The 21181-nt window shown below is 27.6% G+C and overlaps 1 protein-coding gene across 2 annotated transcripts in view; it reads right to left on the reverse strand.

Moving 5' to 3' along the window:
* Positions 1–2183: 2183 nt before the first annotated feature.
* Positions 2184–21181, reverse strand: part of LOC111034788 (adenylate cyclase type 2) — a 73879-nt gene continuing 54881 nt past the window's right edge. The window contains exons 6-19 of one of the 2 annotated variants that reach the window (XM_022316164.1): positions 14872–14999; positions 13812–13970; positions 9221–9362; positions 7321–7506; positions 7184–7242; positions 6925–7092; positions 6372–6561; positions 6162–6293; positions 5455–5618; positions 5145–5376; positions 4939–5085; positions 4663–4770; positions 2597–2842; positions 2184–2507 (exon numbers count right to left, since the gene is read on the reverse strand). In XM_022316164.1, coding sequence (XP_022171856.1) covers positions 2373–2507; positions 2597–2842; positions 4663–4770; positions 4939–5085; positions 5145–5376; positions 5455–5618; positions 6162–6293; positions 6372–6561; positions 6925–7092; positions 7184–7242; positions 7321–7506; positions 9221–9362; positions 13812–13970; positions 14872–14999 — 2196 coding nt within the window. In that variant the 3' untranslated portion in view covers positions 2184–2372. The remainder of the gene's footprint in view (positions 2508–2596; positions 2843–4662; positions 4771–4938; positions 5086–5144; positions 5377–5454; positions 5619–6161; positions 6294–6371; positions 6562–6924; positions 7093–7183; positions 7243–7320; positions 7507–9220; positions 9363–13811; positions 13971–14871; positions 15000–21181) is intronic. The other variant, XM_022316155.1, reaches the window with a different exon arrangement.

Here is a 21181-nt window from a genome sequence, read left to right on the forward strand (position 1 = left end):
AGCTAGCAGATCGCAAAAGGTTAATTACTATAGGGCCTGGACTCTATAACACCCTAAAGTCGTCTAAAATGACTTTTGTTAAAATAATCAATACTTATAGTATGCTCTTAAAAATGACCAAAACTGACAGAAATTCGTTTTTTTGGCGTTCATAGGAAAAAAACTTGTGCAATTTATACAATTATGTATAATTTTAGTTGGTATTGAATGGTAAACGAAATATATTTCTGATTCAGGTTGTATTCGCTACCTATAAACATCTGTACACTAATGAGCGTGCGAAATGTTTCAGTTTCTATTATTATGTTAGTCGTGAAAATCGTCTGAATTTTATATTTTAACACGAAGACGAACCTGGACATTTTATCTGCGCTATTAGAGCGTTACTAATTGTTGTACCTATATATGGCTATGTGTAATCAATACCACCCTGTGATCTTATTATTCGTTCTTCGTCTTTGAGTTATATTTTATTTTGTTTGTAAAATATTCCAAACCTTTATTATGTATTTGATATTATCACAAATTTTTTTTTTGAAACAAGCAGTAAATACCTCGGCTTATACAACATTTTGATTTTTTGAGCAATATTTGAGCAATATTTATACATATCTAAGTTATAGTAACTTATTCAAATATTATACATTTGATGTAACATGACTATAATATATCAGCTACTATTTTTTTAACTTTCATTGAACTATTCTAGTTAATAATTATTCGAATAAAATGTAAATGATAAAATAATATAAAACCGATTGATGCTAATTTAACAACGATTATCAAATATTATTTATGTGAGCATTACAGTTTTAAAATACTTCAGGTGCTAAAGTGCATAATACGCTTTCATAATATATTTTTAAATTACTATATAATCGTACATAATTATATAATAAAATATAACTTAAACCACTTAAACATACTATACGTAGGTACCGTGGTCCGATGACGTTAGAACTGCAAGTGAACAAGAGGATTATACTATGTGTATATATTATATCTCAATTTTAATCTTTAATAATAAGCTGTCAATACGAAAATACAGTAAGTACCAACAATAAATTGTTGATGGGTCTAAATTTGATTATGCTACGTAGGTACTTATATTATTTATTTTAAAATATAGATTAGTGCTGGATTGCATAAATATTCACTAAACATTTAATGAATCTAACAGTGAGCTAGTTAATGGTCCCTGAAAAATGATTAAAGTGATTAGTGGCAAAATATTGGACCTTGGATCATTGCATTTAATAAAACAATAGATTCATCATTTTTTATGCAATTTCGCATACATACTTACTCACTCTGTACTTATATAATATGTAAAAATTAAAAAAAATCACTTAAACCAATAAATTAAGATAACTCTGCATAAAAAAAATCATCTGTTTATTTAATATATACAAGTTTCGTATAAGATGTTGTAAATCCACTTCTAAAATATTGAAGATGTTTAGATGATTAACATTCATATTAACTAATAATTATAAATTAGAATATGGTGTATGTCGTGTGTTATTATTTAACCATTTAATTATTTATTTTTTAGATACAATAATTGTAATATAAAAAAATAATTTACATTAGAAACACCTATACAAAACCATAATTATGATTTTAAAATTATCATTTAATATTTTAGTATAATATTTGAACACTATCAATTGGAAAGGTCTGATAGCAGTGAATTATTACACACTTATACAAATTAATCAATTAATGCTTCCTATTTTGTTTAGATAAACTTCAAAATGATTCCATATCTATAATAAGTCATCTAGAAGATTTGTACCATTAGACAATAGTGTTATTACTACTACGCCAGAATTATTCTTTGTTTTTTCAAATATTTTCTAGTGCTTATTATGATTTATGATAGTTAAACACTTTATAAGTTATAACACATACATGTACTATATAATATTATACATACATAAGTATCATGTTTAAAAATTATGAATGAATATACGACTTTAACAGTTCAACATAAAACACAAATTTACAACTAAAATAACAATTTCACTTGTTTGGTTGACGAGTAAATTTGGTTAATTTAAGTACAATTTTTAATGGTTAGGTATAAATTATATTCTATAACACTAACATAGTATCATACATAGGTACACATAATTGTTGTATAATGTAACAATAGTAGGTATTATTATAGTCTATATTATATTATTAATAACAATAGGTACCATAGGTATATAAATATAATATTAATTATATTTTAATTATCAATATAACGAACGTATATCATTATCTTATTGACTCAAATCCTTGACCTATGAACTAAGAAAATATGGACGAAGAATCTATTATACACTTTAAATTGTTTACGTACACATAAATCACAAAATAGAGCATTATTTCGATTTCTGGTCGCATTGTGTTTTTACGAAATACGTTGTCAATGTGCCTTTTCCTTTTACAAACGTCGGGCCCCGACATTCACAATCATAACCAGCTGCCATTAGGATTTTTGCCGTATCCTCAGTGACCTAAATAAGAAAACCACATAATAAATTGTTAGATTTGCACCTTTGCAAATACATAAGCGGAAATGGCATTGACAAATAGCAATGCATACCTGAATTCTGCCCATAATCCCGCAACTGTCCATCCGAGATGCAACGTTTACGGTATTTCCCCAGATGTCGTATTGTGGTTTTTGTGCGCCTACCACACCAGCAATGACTGGACCATGGTTTAGTCCTATCCTCAGTTTAAACCGTTGAAAAGACTCTCGATTTATCTGTTCTAAAATGGTCATTAATGCGGTGGCGAATTCAACCAGAATCACCACGTTGTGCTCCTGCTGTTTGTCCACTGCAGCCTATAAATGCAGTTGTAATAGTACATGATACGTATTATGATGCCTATAAGTATGACAACAATTGTGAAAATGCCTGTAGCCTACCAACTACTATCGAGTTTTGAATATGTATCATCATTAGATGGGTATAGTTTGTAAACTCAAATAAAAATAATGATTTACGAGTAATTCGCATTACAAAAAAAAAAAAAAATGAAACATTTCTATAATTATACTACGGATATGGTATTATATATAGTATATATTGTATACCATATATACTATACACACACTGTCGTCATCTTGTGATATTATGTGTGCCTACCTATAGGTATGTTACGGTTTAAGTCCGAAACGTGGCTAAATGTAAATGGATAATGTGCACATTATCCGAGTAATCTGCACGTTAGCCATACCACTTGGATATAGTAGATACTCGACATTTAAAATCAAAGTTTCGTACATTAACGGATATTTTGTACATTAGCCATTGATGGACGGATAAAGTAGGTAACTATCAAAAGAGAAACACATGAAGTCACTACAGTGCCGGTTATACGACGTGCAAAACGTATAAAGATAAGAAAAACTTTTAACTTATAAGTTTCCTATAATAATAGTGATAAATAAACGTACACTGGTGTATACTGGGAACTTATACTAGTGTCTATAGTGGCCTCCCACCCTTATCATAAATATAAATTTGAATATACACTAGCAACTAGTTGCCTCCGATGATCAGGTAACTAATGATTGTTTACGAGATGCTTCCCATGTGGAATTAAGTAGGAAGAGTTTCATAAACTTCACTAACATATGCCACGTAAATAGTTGAATATATGTATGTAAAAATTTGTTTTAATATTATAAAAAATTAAGTTAACACTAGCATATTATATATAAATATAATATTTAACATGACATAACTCAATAATGATAAACATTAGTCTTAGTTTTATAGGTGTATAGAAGAAAAATAGTACCTACTTATTAAACATCATGGTCATATTTTAAGTCTAGAAAAAACTTATAGGTACTAAAATTATTGAGAATAATGAAATTGTTAAATACATTTTTTTTTAGATAATTAGAAATGTATAATTATTAATGACAAATAATACGATTAAAAAACTAGTCTTAGGCCTTAAGAGGACGCTATACCCGCATGTGTTGTCTCCACCTTACAAGAGCGTAACATATCAAATTTTAAGTTCAGCAGATCATGTTTAGCTCAGTTAGATTAAAAATTACAATGAATTGACCTCTTATTAAAATTAAAGGTAAGATTATTACGAAGAGCTTCTCAAAGGCTTTTTATTATATTTTAAATTCAAAGAGAGTTATGAGTATTTAAAAACTGTAAACTGTCTGTACAACTTAAAATACTCATAACTCTCTTTAAAATTAAAATATAATAAAAATCCCAGGAAAAGCCCTCCGTAAAAATCTTACCTTTAATTTTAATAAGAGGTCAATTCACTCTAATTTTTAAGCTAACAGAGCTAAACGAAAATAAAAATACTCTAAAATTATATAAAAAACTAAAACGCAAATCAAATGAAAAAAAAACAAGAACAGATTATTCGGATAATATGCACATTTGCCAATTTCTGACTTAAGCTGTAATTTATAGGTGCATTATAGAAACATAGAATATATTATATTTTATATAAATCATATTTTTTGAAGTTCACGATTAATAAAAATAGTAAAATCCGATCATCTGGATACATTTATAGGTAGGTACTTGATTACATACTATTTAACTTTATTTTGTATTCCACTATTTAAATTATAACAATTAAATTACAATGAGTGCAATTTGAAAAAAAAATACCAACTTTGGATGTGTTATCTTCTTTTCCGGGCCTAAGGCCAGAAGCCAACATGTAAGTACTGCCAATAGTTTTAATCTTCTCAATTGAACTAAATTTTGGTTTTAACAGTAGCTAAAATCATACAAGTATTATTATTTTTCCTTGTTTAATATTCATCTTACTGTAATGTATTAAATTTTTTTAAGAGGTAGTGATTTAAAAAAAAATCCATTATCCTGGACTTATAAAAAAATGTAGAACATTGGAGAATAGTTTGAATACGTTTAATTTTGTAATTACTTTATCAAAGTCACAGATTATTTCATTTAACAATCGTAAACATTCCAGTCCTTGTTTATTGACATCGTTTTCATCATAAAATTCTTTATAGTTAGGAATTGACGCAAACATCACTGCTATGCAACCGTAACGTTCATGATATAAGTCCTAAAATTCAAACGAAATAATTAGGTTTGAAATAAATTGATTCATTTTTTTTCACCGACTTGTAGAGCTTGTTCTTGAAGAAAGTGTTCTGCAACATGAGCCGGTAAAATATTTTCTAATAAAATTTTGTTGATACCTCTCATGGTTTCCACTTCTTCTTGTTCGACCTTTAATTTAGCTCTCCATAAAAAATCTGTTCGAGCAGCTAATTCGTTTTTTCTGTCTAACATGTGAAATACAACGACTAAAAGAATAATCGGAGCCCACATCTTTATCTGCCATGGTATTTCACTTGAAAAATAAAAATGGTAATATATTAAATAAAACGACAAGTACCTATATCTTTAAAATCATTGCATTTTTGCTTACTTATCACTATAGCTTATAAAATGGTATTGAAATAAAGGTAATGTTTGGTATATAGACAAATGAAGTGATCCACAGATAACCATGATGAAAAGTTTCAGGGTGATACCAATTCGAAGAAATGCTGATATCAAAGACAACGTGAGGATAGTACTACACAAAAATGCCTAAAAGTAATAAAAGGTAAAACACAGTAAGTTCTAGTGTTATTGAGTATGATTAATATATAGGAATGTATTGGAAAATAATAAATTTAATATAAGTATGCTATATTTTTGGAAAATACATCACACAAACATGTCTGTCCCTTTGTTAGAAAATTAGTCAAAAATACACTTTAGTTAACTACATGAGAATAATATATCTACAAGTTGTAGGCTACACATTTCCCATATAATATATGGATAATATAAAACCACTGTAAATATTTTCCACAGGCAATCTATTTACTTATCAGTTATGTTTATGATTGCATTTTATAGTTTTTCAGTGGTGTGGTGGTGGTGTGCTGGCGGGTAACGGGTATAACCACAGAATTTAAAAAGGAAAAAAGAAAATTTAAAACAAATAATAATAAAATATTATACTCATTGCCCACCATTTACAGTATACCCACCGTATACTTATGAATAATTAATATTTTTCTCACGTATAGGTAGTCTCTTATAATATACTCCAATACATCCCCGTAAATATATTAGATTTCTTACAGAAACCGCTGAGAAAGAATACCAATTTATTTGGTTTTCTGTTGGGTCCAATATTTTTGTAGTGTTTAAAAATAACTCAATTGTATTATTTAATCTAAAACTTTCGTTATTGTTAATGTCCATGAAATCTTGCTAAAACATAATTAAATGTAAAATAGTTAAGATATAAAATAATCAGATGAATATACTTATACATTTTAAAACACTTACCAAAGTAATAATGGCACACGTTCCCACCAGCGTAGAACTTAATAAAAATATAGTCATCCGAAGCCATCTAGACGAACCAACGGAAACATTTTCTTGAGCCCCGCAATCGTATTCTGACGCCCAACTGGCGTACGCGAAAACAAATAACGCAATGAATGAAGCGCACTGAGCTCCCAACATTGTTAATGATCTGAAATATATAAAAATGATAAGTTAAGTTTAAATTATAATTAATATAGTTCGTGTTAAAAAAAAAAATGAAAGCTTTAACACCTATGGTTATTGTCCTGAACCTGAAGGTTAATTAGTAGGTCTGTCACTAAAACCCGTGTGGTTATCCATCCGGCAACCAATGCTTGACCTCAGTACACGCTTTTCACTGAGGCCCAACACCGCGCCACTCTAGGCCACATAGTTTGTGTTGCATGTCATAGCATAACTTGACTTACGTGTGTATACGAAAAATGTATTAATAAAAATAAATCAATTTTTTTTACTACTTCTATGTAAGTTTGGTATGCATAAGAAATATCATTTTTTATTTCAAACTCACTTAGGAATCAACAGCAATTGTATAGCGACCATGCACACGAATAATAACAAAGCTGTGACACTGTAGTACTTGTAAAAAGGGTCCATTTGGTTTCTGTATTGTGATTCCTGTACGCTGTTCTTGAACCATAAGCACACCGGATTAAAATCTTCCGAGCTATACCATTTTCTAAACAATAATTTGTCGATTAATTAATATAGTTTCAATAATATTAAAAGATGTTTTGGTACCGTTCGTGTTGAACAATATAAACACTTACTTGCAATCTAAACAAGTGTTTTTCGATGGAAGTAAGTTTGACTCAATCATTGCAAGACTCTAAAAAAATAGTATAAGTAAGGTATAATTTACATCGCTAGGGAAATGTTCATCAATATAATGAGAGTCTACACTTACTGCTAGACCAATATTTTTCGCCATAGTGCTTTCAGTTATGTTTGCGAAGGGTTTGTCTGCGCCCCAACATTCAATGTATTTAGTCATTTTACTGGGCGATCTATTTCTGCTAATGCCTTCTTCATAGCGAAATCCACCGTTTTCAGACAGCTTATTTCCATTATTTTTTAAACCGTTCTCTGATTGCTATTCCAACAATAGTATAAAATAACTAATTAGATTAATTCATGTCCATATACTGTGTTTGATAAAAAAAAATATATTTAATTTAATGTTTTTATCCGATATGGGTGACTAATCTAAAATGTGTAGGTATCTATATTTTATATAGTTTTTCAGCTAACCCGACAACATTAAGCAATAATATTTTAAACGTAACTTAACTTCAAACTATTCTAACTAGCCTCACTATTACCGAGTTTTGGAGTTTTATTGATTACGATTGATATAATAGTATTGCTATTAACTATTGATTGTTTTGGTTAATATTAATTATAAGTTAAGTTAAAGAACTTTGGTATATCATTAATACAAACCTACATTTTAGTAATTTTATTTTATTGAAATTTCATATTAAAACAAATGAATAGAACTTGCAATTGTAGACTGAATGTTAAATCAGAGAAAATTGAAAAATGAATAGTAAAACAAATTTAAATTTAAGATATAATATACAATCAAGTAGAAATAAATAAAGCGACATTGTGTGAAAAATGAATTTCTTTGTCAAAAAACTAAAACATTATTTATATACGTCTCATATGAGTTATGACTCAAACTCGAAAAAATATATAAAATGTTATATAAATTACTAAAATAAATATGATTCATTTAAAAAAAAACCTGGAAAACTGCAGGAAGAATAATAGAAAAGTTAATTAAAAAATTGTTAATATTGTAAAGGTGTCTCTTTATGTTTCATTTATAGGTAAAACAATTTCCATAACCAACATAAATATTCAATAATAAGATTCCGTATAAACCAAAAGCGTTACGTTTAAATGAAGACAGTCAGTGATGATTGAAGATAGAATAATGCGAGGAAACTCTGATTAAATCAACAATGAGTATAATGTAGTTGATTTTTTTAAATAAACCACGATGATTCTTGTATTTTAAAATTACTTTCTTAAGAAATATATTATTTATAATGTATAAATATTGTAAATATATTTCTGAATTTTGGCAACCTCTGCAGGCTTTACAGCAAATGCTATTAATATTTATTATTATTAGATTCGAATTATTCTTCACAAAAATTGAAGGAAGATTATTTATGTTGGCTTTAAACCTCAAAATATTGGCGAAAAGACAAATAGCCAGAGAAAGAAAGAACCCGGTTTTTCGCCTTTGTAGAAGGTTCGTATGAAAAAACATCCGGCGGTAGCAGTATTTGGTTTAATGGAAAATAGACGTCGATCAAAAAGTCTCACATTGTGTGATCAGGTACAGACTGACCTTTTATTTATGATAATTTTTCTTTCGGCTCATAGTAAAAATCAATGAAATCCTTTTTGGTTATATTTCCCATCGGGGACTTGTATATTTTTCTCTGAATACGATATCATCAGTTTCCACCACGTTGGCATTCACCAACAGTTCGATCGATGATTTTATTATTCACTTGACATGACCAAAGATTTATATGATTGTGAACAAGACACTATCAGAACTGTTCGTTTGATTAATTTGTAAACACTAATGGCTGTTCATTGTGATAGTCATTACTCAACATATTATGGTGACGGAGACTGCAAGTTATCCGTCTTACGAATAATTCGATGTACATACTGCCGATTTCTTATATTTTTTATATTATAGATCTGATTTATTTATACGTAATAATCAAACGGGGATTTTAATATAATTCATATTAATCGTGAGCTGAATAACCACTTACGTTTTTTTCTGACGGGTGTACAATAAGGAATGTTTCTACTTTGTGATCTGCCAAGTAACCTTCTCTGGTGCCACCATTGCCTGGCTCAACTGAAAATCTACCATTCAATTGTTCCATAGTAGCTCTAGTGACATGGACACGGCTAAAACATAATGTAACAACTTATACATAGATTACAATTTATAAAGATTCAATATTATGTTAAATTACTTATTTACCTATTTATTTTCTAGTTAATATATTATTGTGTAATATATTGTGTGAAATATTTAAATCATATACCCTCATTCAACGTAAAAATGAATGTTCAATCATTATTTAAAAATAACTATGAACTATAGGTAATAACATTTTTTAAATAATTTTTAATTTTTTTAAAATACTAAAATAACATTTTTGAAAAAAAAAATATTTTTTATTCATATAATTTACGTTTTATACTTTTCACAAGACAACAAAAAATTTTAATTTCATGTCCCGAGCAGAATAGTATTTGGAGTTTTCCTACATATTTTACGTACACGATTTCAGACAGTAAATAAAATAGTAATAAGTATTTACATTTTAAAATTTAGATGAGTGGAGTAGTAGAAAAAAACTTAGTGTCGCCACTCCACCTGGGTCATCAAATTTTTAATTACTTATAACTCATAAATTACTTGTCTAAAATTTAATATTTGTTCATCGATATTATTCTGATTTTTAATAATGAATTAAAAATAGACCCTGTCATTAAAACAAGTAAAGTTAAAAAATTATAATTTTCAAATATAGTTAAATTAATGATAGTTTAAAATAAACAAATATTGTTTTGTAACGACTTAAAAATTATTTAAAAAATAGTTTTTGAAAATTTTACGGCCTAGAAACTATACTATTATATCGATTAGCAGCCCAGGGTTATGGCTAAACACGAAAACATGTTCATCGATTATGTTAATTATTTAAAGTAATTTGAAATAGAATATTACTTTTACAATTCCTAGAACCATACCGAAAAAGCGACTGCATTAGCGATACATTTGACAGAATCTATTTTACAAATACGAAAACAACAAGGGTCGTTGGCAAAATTCTGTGAACTCCGGTCTAAGACAATGAAAAAAAAACACCACTTATAACTTTATAAGGAAGCCAGCAAAACAGAAATTTCAGATTTATCATAGCCCTGAACACCTCCACCAGTGATACCCACGACTTGTACAATACATTATTTTTGAACTTGTGCTATATTAACAGACATCAATTTCAATAGTAATTGAAATTGTCGTTAACTAGTTATTAAAAAAACACCATCTGGAACCTTCGCAGAGCGTAACACAAAAATGAGTGTTTTTTGATAAAATAATCACCCGGCATAGTCTTTTTGTTATACTATATCATTATTAGTTTTATTATCATGTCACTTTTTTAATATTAAAATATAGGCATTTGTTTAATGTTTTGGACACTTACATTGAACATATGTATTGTGTATAATGTTAGAATTAGAAATTGTATAATAATTTGACATGATAAAATTGGAACTTGATAAATTGTTTAGTTATCTACTTAATAGTTCATTCTATAATATAGGTATATATTATGAACTATAAGGTTAGATTATAATAATATTGATTTCATATTAAGTGAATTAAAAAATGATATAAATTTTGTTGAAGTATAATATAGTTTTTGTTTTAATGAAATGCATGAAAATGACATGTTGACGATAATGAAAATTGTATGAAACTGTCAATTATTTAATCCTTACTATTGATATATTATGTATTTATATTGTTTATGCTGTCAAGTATTGTGAAACAATTGATAGTTTGAATACGAGTGTATTTATGTTAATTTGTATTGTTCATATATCACACTATTCTTACGAAGTATTAATACTCATTTTTAAACAAATTATTAAAATTATTAAAATCAAGTATTTTAAGGATATGAACAAACATCTGTAATTTGATTGTCAAAAAATTAAACGCTTATTTCAGAATAGGTAAAATTTGATAATCTGATTAAAATGTCAAATGCACCCTTGCTGATCCTCCAATCATATTTATAATTCAAAGCTGTCGTATTTGATGATACGCATAATCAAGGGTACTTTTATTGACAAAAAGCGTTTATAAAACACGAATACATGATATGTGGATATAAGGGTTACTTTAGTTTAAAATATTTTCCCATTACTTTCATTTGAAAAGTAATTAGGCACTAAGTTTTGTCAGTTTTGTGCTGTAAAAATACGTAGTATAAAATATGTAGTTGAAAGAGTAGATGGTGAAAAATCTAAAGAAATGAATGTCATATTTATGTCTGATGGAAATCAACTTATAAAATTACTATCTAAACTTAGAGTGTTTCCAAAGTTTAAACATTTTTGAGCCATATTTCGATTCAAAAATCAGTTAACAGAAAAGATTAAAAAAAAAAAATGTTTATGAAAGTACAACTATCAAATTTCTCGATTCACGCAATACACTGTCTAAACAATTTGTTTGAAATGCGGAATGTTTATCATTTATGTTGATATTGTATTATAAATAAAAATGCAGCCTGTGACAGCGACGTATAAGACTAAAATGAATTATGGATATTATGTTTAAATGATTGAAGAAAAGTCAATAAAATGTTGGTGGAAAGCAACTATTATGCGCATACAAAACTCTTTTTTAATCAAATGTATGTACCCATATTAAAATGTTCTCTAAAATAACATTGGATACTCCAATGTTTTACTGTAGAGTATAGACTAAAAAAAAAAAAAACAACGTACAGTATAACATAACAAATTATGACGAGAATGAAATATTACAGTAAACCAATTTGTAACGATTTGACAGAGTCCATGTCAATATTATTACTTATTTAGGTACTAGTGTCGAATTTGATATTAGTCATCATATTTTGCTGTTTATAAAAAAAAATATTAATTAGCATTGACGATATGCCTATATGGCTATTTAATAAATAGTATTTATGTATTATCATAATACACAATTATTTAATATTGAGTAAAATGGGTATTTGGGATATACATTTTTGTATGAGCATCTATTTTCACATTTGCCATCTTTATTTTTAGTAAAGGGTCACATTTTGTTTTTCGTAAAAGAAGTAAGACGCAATTAAGTATGTATAACATTCATAAAAACTCGAAAAATCTATCCAAGATTTTATATCACTTCAAATGTCATATTCAATATTATGTTAAGTAACTAAGTAAGGAATCAAATGGTTTAATTTTAATTACCTACCTACATATCTTTTTAATTACGATACTAAAGTTTTAATAATTAGTATATTATAATGCAGGCGAGTATACGTATGATTAAATGCACTTACATTCAATATCTTTTTTCCTTACGATGCAACTGGATAAGTTTTAATTTTACTTTTTTGATGCTGTCTACTAGTTTCTTAATAAAGTCTATATTTTGAATAAGGCATGCGTATGGTTTTTTTAGGATTAGATCAAATTAGTACCCTGAAGTGAGGGGGAGGGGGGGCCAAAAGTAGAAAATTATCAGTAATTTTTAAAATAATTGAGAAAAACTAATTAATTCAAATATTACAAAAAAACAGTATTATTTTATTCATCACCTGCAGATTTCATGTGATTTTTTCTAAGTAAAAATGATTGAAACACAAGGTATGCATAAGTACGAGTATACCTTCATATAAGTTGTTCACTAATTAAAAAGTATCGAAAATGTATACCTAGTCAAAATATATTTGTATAAGGTTTTGAAGTTCATAATATTTGATATTCAAAGTATTATATCGATTTATTTTCTAACGATTTTAGTTATTTTGTTGTATTTGAAACAATGTCGTTGCGTATATTAATATTTTATATAGAAAATGACATTTTCAAAATAATTAAGATAACTTTATGACAGAATCCTGTTCCCAAGATACGCAGTTATTGAGTATTAAATGTAAACAATAAAATAACTAATAAGTACATCCTTTTGATTCTGCAGGACATAAAATATTTTATAATTGTATATACCACTATACCAGTATTTAAAAGCCCATGATTTTGAAATATCATAGTTGGCATTATTTTATTCTATGTTTAGTAGGTACAATAACCATTGATCTAAAGGTATATCTATGGTATAACTAGATCACTAAATCTATTTTGTAACATGGTCGGTCTTATATACATACGGTTTAATTCACCTTATTCGAGAAAATAAACCACTTATATTTTATAATATTGCCATGTGTACAAATAAACGAATGTGTAATATTGACAACATTTTTTAGTGTATGTTATTCTTTTTTAATTAAAAACCTGTGTATCCTTATCCCCACTTCTAACAAATATCTGTTTATAAAAGTCATGGATTAAAAATAATATTGGACAAAAAGAAACAATTTACACGCAATGTTTATTTGAGACTCTAAAAGCATAACCCGAAAGTTGGTAAATTGTGATGATTCCCTTTTCATGCACACTCGACAGTAAACAGATGAAAATTTCCATCAAAGGAAATCCTATCTAATAAGAATTAGGATAAATATTTACTCTATGTAGAAAATAATATACTCAATGTGTTGTTAATAAAAAAAGGTCTCATAATATTACCCGGGTACGCCGCCTGACTCCATGTGGTTGGCTAATGTCACGTCGTCGCTCCACACATCGAATTGCCATTTCCTCAAACCCAGCACACCACATAACACATTTCCGGTGTGGATACCGATACGCATGTCTACGTTGAATCCAGCAGCTTCTCTGACAAATCTTTTGGAACATAATCGTTACAACATCACAGATTCAAGAATATCAAAATTGAATTTAAAAATTCTAAACATAACATATAATATATATAAAATACATGATAAATACCTGAGCATAATACTCATAGTATAACATATACGACGTACTTACTACTGAAAATTAATCTAAATATAAGTTCAAAAGTTCTTTACCATGTATGGATATTATATTATTCATCATCACAGATACCATAAAATATGTTGTTCGTAATTGCATCAAACATAATATTTAATTACCAGATTAATCAATTTAGATTTAATTGATTTATAAAAAAAAATTATTATTGGGAAATTAAAAGCAAACTAAGTTTACAACAATATGTATGTCTGCGATTAATTAGATTGCACAGACGAATGGCTATTTGCTTACTTAACAATTTGTAAAAAATTAATTTAACTAAAGATTTAAATGAAATCAGGAAGTTGTTTTTCTCCGTAGCCGCTTAATTCCGCAACAATATAATCAACTGAAAACTGTATCCACAATTTCACTTTTTATACAGCATTATTTAGTATAATATATTAAATGTCTTAACATAAAATGGTAAGTTAAATTAATTTGTCGGAAAGAGACAACGTTTATTAGGAAACGGCAGTGTGTTAATCCCACTAAACTAATTATTCGCATATTTATTATTTATAAGGTACCTAGCATTGTTTAATTTCAACAATATTATCAAAAGGTTTTGAGATGATATTAAGTTGTCTGACTGACTGACTCGATATGACTTCGAGTTAAGTATAACAGCATATACTATTTATAGTATGTCACTTAAAGCATAACGTTTTACATCGATAAAATAATAATTATCAAATATTACTGTCATAATGAATGGCGATATAACAGCTCAATCCATTTTCCTCACCTTATCGCTTCTATCATTTGCAGCCCCATGTTGACACAGTTGTAGGCGTGATTTGGTCTGGATACGGGAAGTCCAGAAACACAGTAGTAACAGTCACCTAAGATTTTTATCCGCATGCACTGATTATCCTGGTAACACAATGGTATATCATATTTTAGTGGACAATATTTAAGTCTTAAATGTTAAACACTCTTCATTGATTAAGAAAATAGTTTTGGAATATTCTGTTTATCGTGTTCATTGGCGTTTGGCGTACTTGAGTCAGGAAAATCAATTTAATATTATTTATTTATTTTGGCATATGATAAAATAATAATAATAATAATAATAATAATAATACTAAGAGCTGAGTAGTATACCAACTGAGCTAAGCTCGTATCTGGTGTACGGAGTTCCTATAGATAAATACAAAAATAATATGTAGTAATAATATTATATAAAAATAATCATACAGTTGAAATGTTCACTTCATTTTTTAGATATACAATAATATTGATTAGTTGGTATTACCAATATTTAACACCAAAGTTTCTTTAATTATTTATATTTACACATATTGACTTTTTATAATTTGATTGATATACATATTCTCATTACGGTCATTATCTATTTTACTAACTACCTTGAACATTTCTAATATACATATGTAATATAATTAATTGTGTTTAGATTAAAATTTAAAAAGACTACAGACAATGGGTAAGTTTATAGAACTTATGATTCTTGGTTAAATGAGCAATAATTAATTTTCACATAACATCTGCATTGTGTAATATTTACATCTCATCATATTCCAACTTCCAAGTATATAATAACAAAATTAATTAATACATAAATTATTTTGACTTTATAATAGATTCTACCATATAAATCAATAATGTGTACATAATTTATATCATATTGGATGTATATGGAATAATTAGATAACTGTATAATTTGAAATGTATTCTAAGAAAATAAAATGTACATAAAACCAAATATGTGACCCAAATTATAGTTTTTAAATTTTTTTTTTGGTTTTTTGTAATAAGCACTTACTAACTAATGCGTTTAGTTGGATTAAACGTTAAATAACTGAATTATGTAAATAACACAAACAACTAAAAAGATTTATAATTCGAGAAATATGTTTAAACTTTAAAATAAGAATAATATAACTTAATTTCACATGTTGATTATTTTTTCACATAATTTGAAAAATACTTGTGTTTTATTACTATTGATTTTTGAGCAATAACATGATAACTTAAAAATTATAAATACAAGTTTCTAAGTAAAATATACAAAATAATATAAATATATTAGGCAGGGGTGAACTGGCTATTTTTGTCTAGGGCCAAAAATGAACTGCGGGCCCGTACATTTTTTAGGCTTACTAAAATTAAGAAAGAGTTCAACATTACAATAAGAGTTAAATTTAAGAAAAGGCTTGGCAGTGATAATTAGGGCTCGGATCATAAATACGTACGGGGGCCCGAGGTGCTACTTGGTTTATAACACCCTGGGCCAGTCAGCCCTGATTATTGGCAATGGTTATTAAATGAATCAATTGACCATGAAAAGATCTTAATACCAAAAAAATGAATCAATATAAATTTGAGAAATGATGATGATGATGGTCAGCTTTTTCTACTCATATTTCTTGTTATTTCTATATAAATTAGCAATTTGTAAGTACTAAATTGTAAGCTAATATTGTAAGCTAATATTGTAAGCTTAATAAGCTGATTTTAGCAGCTTATATAACTCACATGTAAATTATATGTATAAATAAATGAATTTTAAATGAAAAATTATAATAAAATTAAAATTTTTTATGATTTTTAAAACTTTAAAACAAAACCAATTTTAACTATTGATCAAAATATGAGGTTTGATGAGGTATAGAAATTAGGTATATATCTGAGTTAGTTCTTTCAAATTTAAAAACAACAATAAACGTTGATAATCACGCATTAGAAAATCAATTATCAGTGAACTTATATAGGTAGGTACTGCATTCAGAGGAAAATATTTAAAATTCTAAGTATAAAAAAAAGTTTAATTTAAATTAACTTAAAAGTAAATCGAGTAAAGTTAAATCGAAGTAGATAGTAATTATTCTTATACATCGATTTTTTTAATTTGAGATTAATTATTTAAATCTCAAAACGTTTCACACAGAATATATTCTAGATATCATATATACACCTAACTAGCTTTCTATTAAAAATTGTAAAGTTTGCAAAAAAGAAAATTATGTCGAACATTTTGGAATACCGAAAGAAATGACATACCTACCGGTTCATTTTTTAGAATTCTAATTATAGTTAAAGAGTACTTTGTGCATTTAATACCTAGCCCAAAATTGGTTTCAAAGTTAAATCAAGTCTAAATGATATTAAAATATACATTTTTTGTAAAAATGTCAAATTAATCTAGTCTTGTATATATTTTTAATAATCAATACCGTATTTATTTTTCTGATATCGTATCGCTATATCGGAAAAATACCAATATCGATTTAAATTTTTACATAATTACAACAAGTTATATTTTATATAATTTAGTTTATTGAACTTAGCTCCGTCACGTGTCACATGCAAACAAAATCTATTTGTGCTGGCCCTAGAAGCGAGACACTTAAAGTGGTGTATCCAGAAATAATTAATGCTTAAGACAAATTTATATACTTGACAAAAAAATAAAAATCACACATCTTAACGAAACAAATATATTCCACACTTATATATAAAATTATAATAAAAAAATTAATCAAATTAAATATCTCACTGAGTTTAGATGTAATTGTTTAGTGTGTTGAACTATTTCTTTGAAATATATCGCAATATGCTATAATTTATTATGGATAAAAGTAATAAAAGTGAATATCCATCAACTTTTTTGTTTCGAGCCGATATCGCGATATTTTCGATAATTATTTTTAGATAACGATATTTTTATAATTTAAATTTTTGTATCATAATAATATCCGAAAATAACAACGCGCAATGTTGGGCCATACATAATTCAAAACGTATTTTTGGTTTACCGAGATGATTGATTTTTGTAGAGCTCTAATTTAGGTACCCACCCATGTAAATATTTTGTAAGTCATATTATCTAAGTACTTGTTTCCATTGAACGTTTCAAATTTGAATATAGTTTTGTGAGTCTTCAAGCTGTGCAAACAGTTGCAGGTTTGTATAATATACAAAATCGAGGCATATGTATACACGTAATGTATTAATTATTCACCATATCATTATACATATTAGTTATGTATATTGTATACATACGGTTATACAGAGGATATAGTTGAAGACAGATATGGTACACAGGCGTGACCAGTTTTCAGGCTAGAATGTGGCTATAGTTCCTAAGTTCTTTATTAATCGGCAGTAACGACAATTTTATGAGGCTTTTGGTTTTGTTTTGTAGCTACTGTCAATAGTTTATAAATAACCATTATTATAGTTAAAATATTGAGAGTGCGGTAGTTAATGATGAAATGGTTGTCTTCCTCATTCCAGGTTCACCACTAAGCTTGATGATATAGTGACATAATATATTTTACTCAAAATTTCCGATGACACTTACAAACGACTTGATCAATCGATTGTTCGTTATTGTTGTTGATAATGCAATAATAAATATAATATAATATAAAAAGTGATTTGGCAAAGGATTTATTGGTTTAAAAAAAATTTAGTGGGTTTTAAACACATCTAAAACGTCGAGTTACACTGCCGATCCTGCATGATTAGTAGACTAAACATTATTTGAATCATTGCGTTATTGCGGTCATTTACTCATCACCGGTTGTCAAGCTTGATGTTATGTGATATCCATTTTTCATAACCATAACGATTGTGCCCCTCCCCTTCCACATAGCCACTAGGAACCTAATTGGTAATCACAAATGCTTCTCGGAAATTATTACTGTTTGACTAAATTAATAATATAATAATATGGAATATATTTCATGCACATGCAATAGACACGCTTTTAAATCTTTCAGAGCAACGCAACATAATATTATTATAATTTATAATTACTAAAAGTAATAATAATAAACAATAAGTTAGCATATAAACTCCTCCGGCGATAATCACGATAAGTTTTATGATATATTATATATTTATGTATATTTTCTTAAAGTACAAATCGATTTGTACAATTATTTAGCCATTAAAAAAATAGAATATAATTTAAAAGAATAATAAAGCTTAAACCATGCTTATAGGCTACCATTGGTCATTAGTAAAACCTCTGATAATAAAATATTTAAAAAAAAATTGTTCTAAGCTAATAACCGAAAAAAAAAATAAATAATCACAACGTTTTTTACAATAAGATATAATATTATCATATAAGCGTATGATTTTAAAGGCGATGATACTAGACCATGTTATAATTCTCAGTAAAGTTTATTGTTTACTGTTTCCATTCAAATTTTAAGCGTACATTAATAAATGTAACGTGTAAGTAGCAACAAGTGTCGAAAATAGGATATTCAATATTGAGATCACCCCCGATTAATTTCAAAAGTTTTAATTGCAAAATTGTTCTTTTTATTTATCAAATAATTTTTTTTGACAGACGGGTGTATATGTCTTAGATTAATCCAGTTTCTGAATTAAACCCACAGAATTTTATTTGAGAAAACTCCTCAAAAAGTTCATAATTGGAGGACATAAAATCCTTAATCTTTGCTTGTAGCTTTGATCTAAACATTAAAGTCTGGTATAAAGAGTATGATACACAATGACATGGTAATAATTACAAAAGTTAATGGTAATATGCAGGATTTCAACGTTGAAGACATCGAAGTAGTTTTGAGTCTTTTAAAGAATGTTTGTTAAACACCTATGCGGCCGAGGGGTAACTCTAGCTCGCCAATATCTTTTTATTTACAAAGAGCACAGATGTTGTACCTAAAGTACAGCATGTAACAAGTAGTCTAATGATAAGTATAACTTATCGAAATCCGGTAAATTAGGTAATAATAAAAAACTACTGACCAATATCTTTGCTATTTATATGTTTATAAATTATTGGAAAGGGTTATATTGGCAAAGATACAGTTGTAAATCGAGAATGGTTTACCTAAGAAGCAGGCATTAGACAAGGTAAAATCTGTTGTTAGCAGGTATTGCCATTTGTATCAAATGTTGAAAAAGGTTTTCCGAAAAGAACGAAACCAGGAGCTGTGTTACTAGATTTACTTGCACATATGTCACTGTTTGAAAATGTGGATTACTCCTAATCTATCTACCATTCAGAAATACAAAACGACTCATGGACTTATTGATTCCGTGTTATTGGACTGTGAATTTTAAGTAAAACTAAACGGAATAGAAAGTTAATACAAATATTTTGAGAATGGTATTATACAGGGCTTTGTACGTTCATCAATTATATTTAATCTTCATACAGTTGCTATAGTAATCATCAGGCAAATGTATAAGGACTAAGGAGGATCACAAAGCTCTGGATTGGCTATGAAATTTAAATATCCGATAATAGTATTGGTTATTGCCTTATTGGTGCTCAGGTGAATGATTACTATTACACATGTTTATTATTGTTCTAAAATAATGCAAACATAATAATACATGTATTCTATAGCATAATTGTTATTATATCTTATATATTATTTATATTTTGCTTAACCCCAAATCTGTCAACCGACATGATGCCATATGCAAAAAAAAAAACAACAGTTAAAATCAACTGAAACCAAACTTAACAGTTGTTGAAGTTTTCTTAGATCTTTTATCATAATATAAATGTTCCAGAAATATTAATTATATTATTTTTGTTTCTATGTTTGTCATCTTAAGAGTAGTTCTGCTTTTGATATCATCCGGTGAGTCATGAGCTGACTTTTACGAGACTGAATTATTGCTTAGTTCTAAAGTATAGCGACTGGCGGTGAGAGGGATTTAAATTGTCTGGTACCCAATTATTCATTAACCAATTAAATACGATCAAACCTCACATTTTTACACTAATAACCAATTTTTATAAAACAACATCAGTTATTAAAGTTAAAGTAAGAGTAGATAACATTATATTAAATAATGCATATTATAAGAAACTTCTTCGTGTCAAAACTATTAGATTATGGGATTAATCACCAGTAAAAAGCTATCAGAAAAATTAAAATATAGACTTACTAGGACCAATCTTGATTACTAACCTCAAATCCGTAACACAGACATTCAAAAGATGTGCAATTAAAAATATACACTAGGTATGCATATCAAACGATAAGAATGTGAGAATAACTCGAAACGTTGCAAAATATTCGAAATAAAATATGTCG

Source organism: Myzus persicae, unplaced genomic scaffold (assembly GCF_001856785.1).
Source record: "Myzus persicae strain clone G006 unplaced genomic scaffold, MPER_G0061.0, whole genome shotgun sequence".
Lineage (NCBI taxonomy): Eukaryota > Metazoa > Arthropoda > Insecta > Hemiptera > Aphididae > Myzus > Myzus persicae.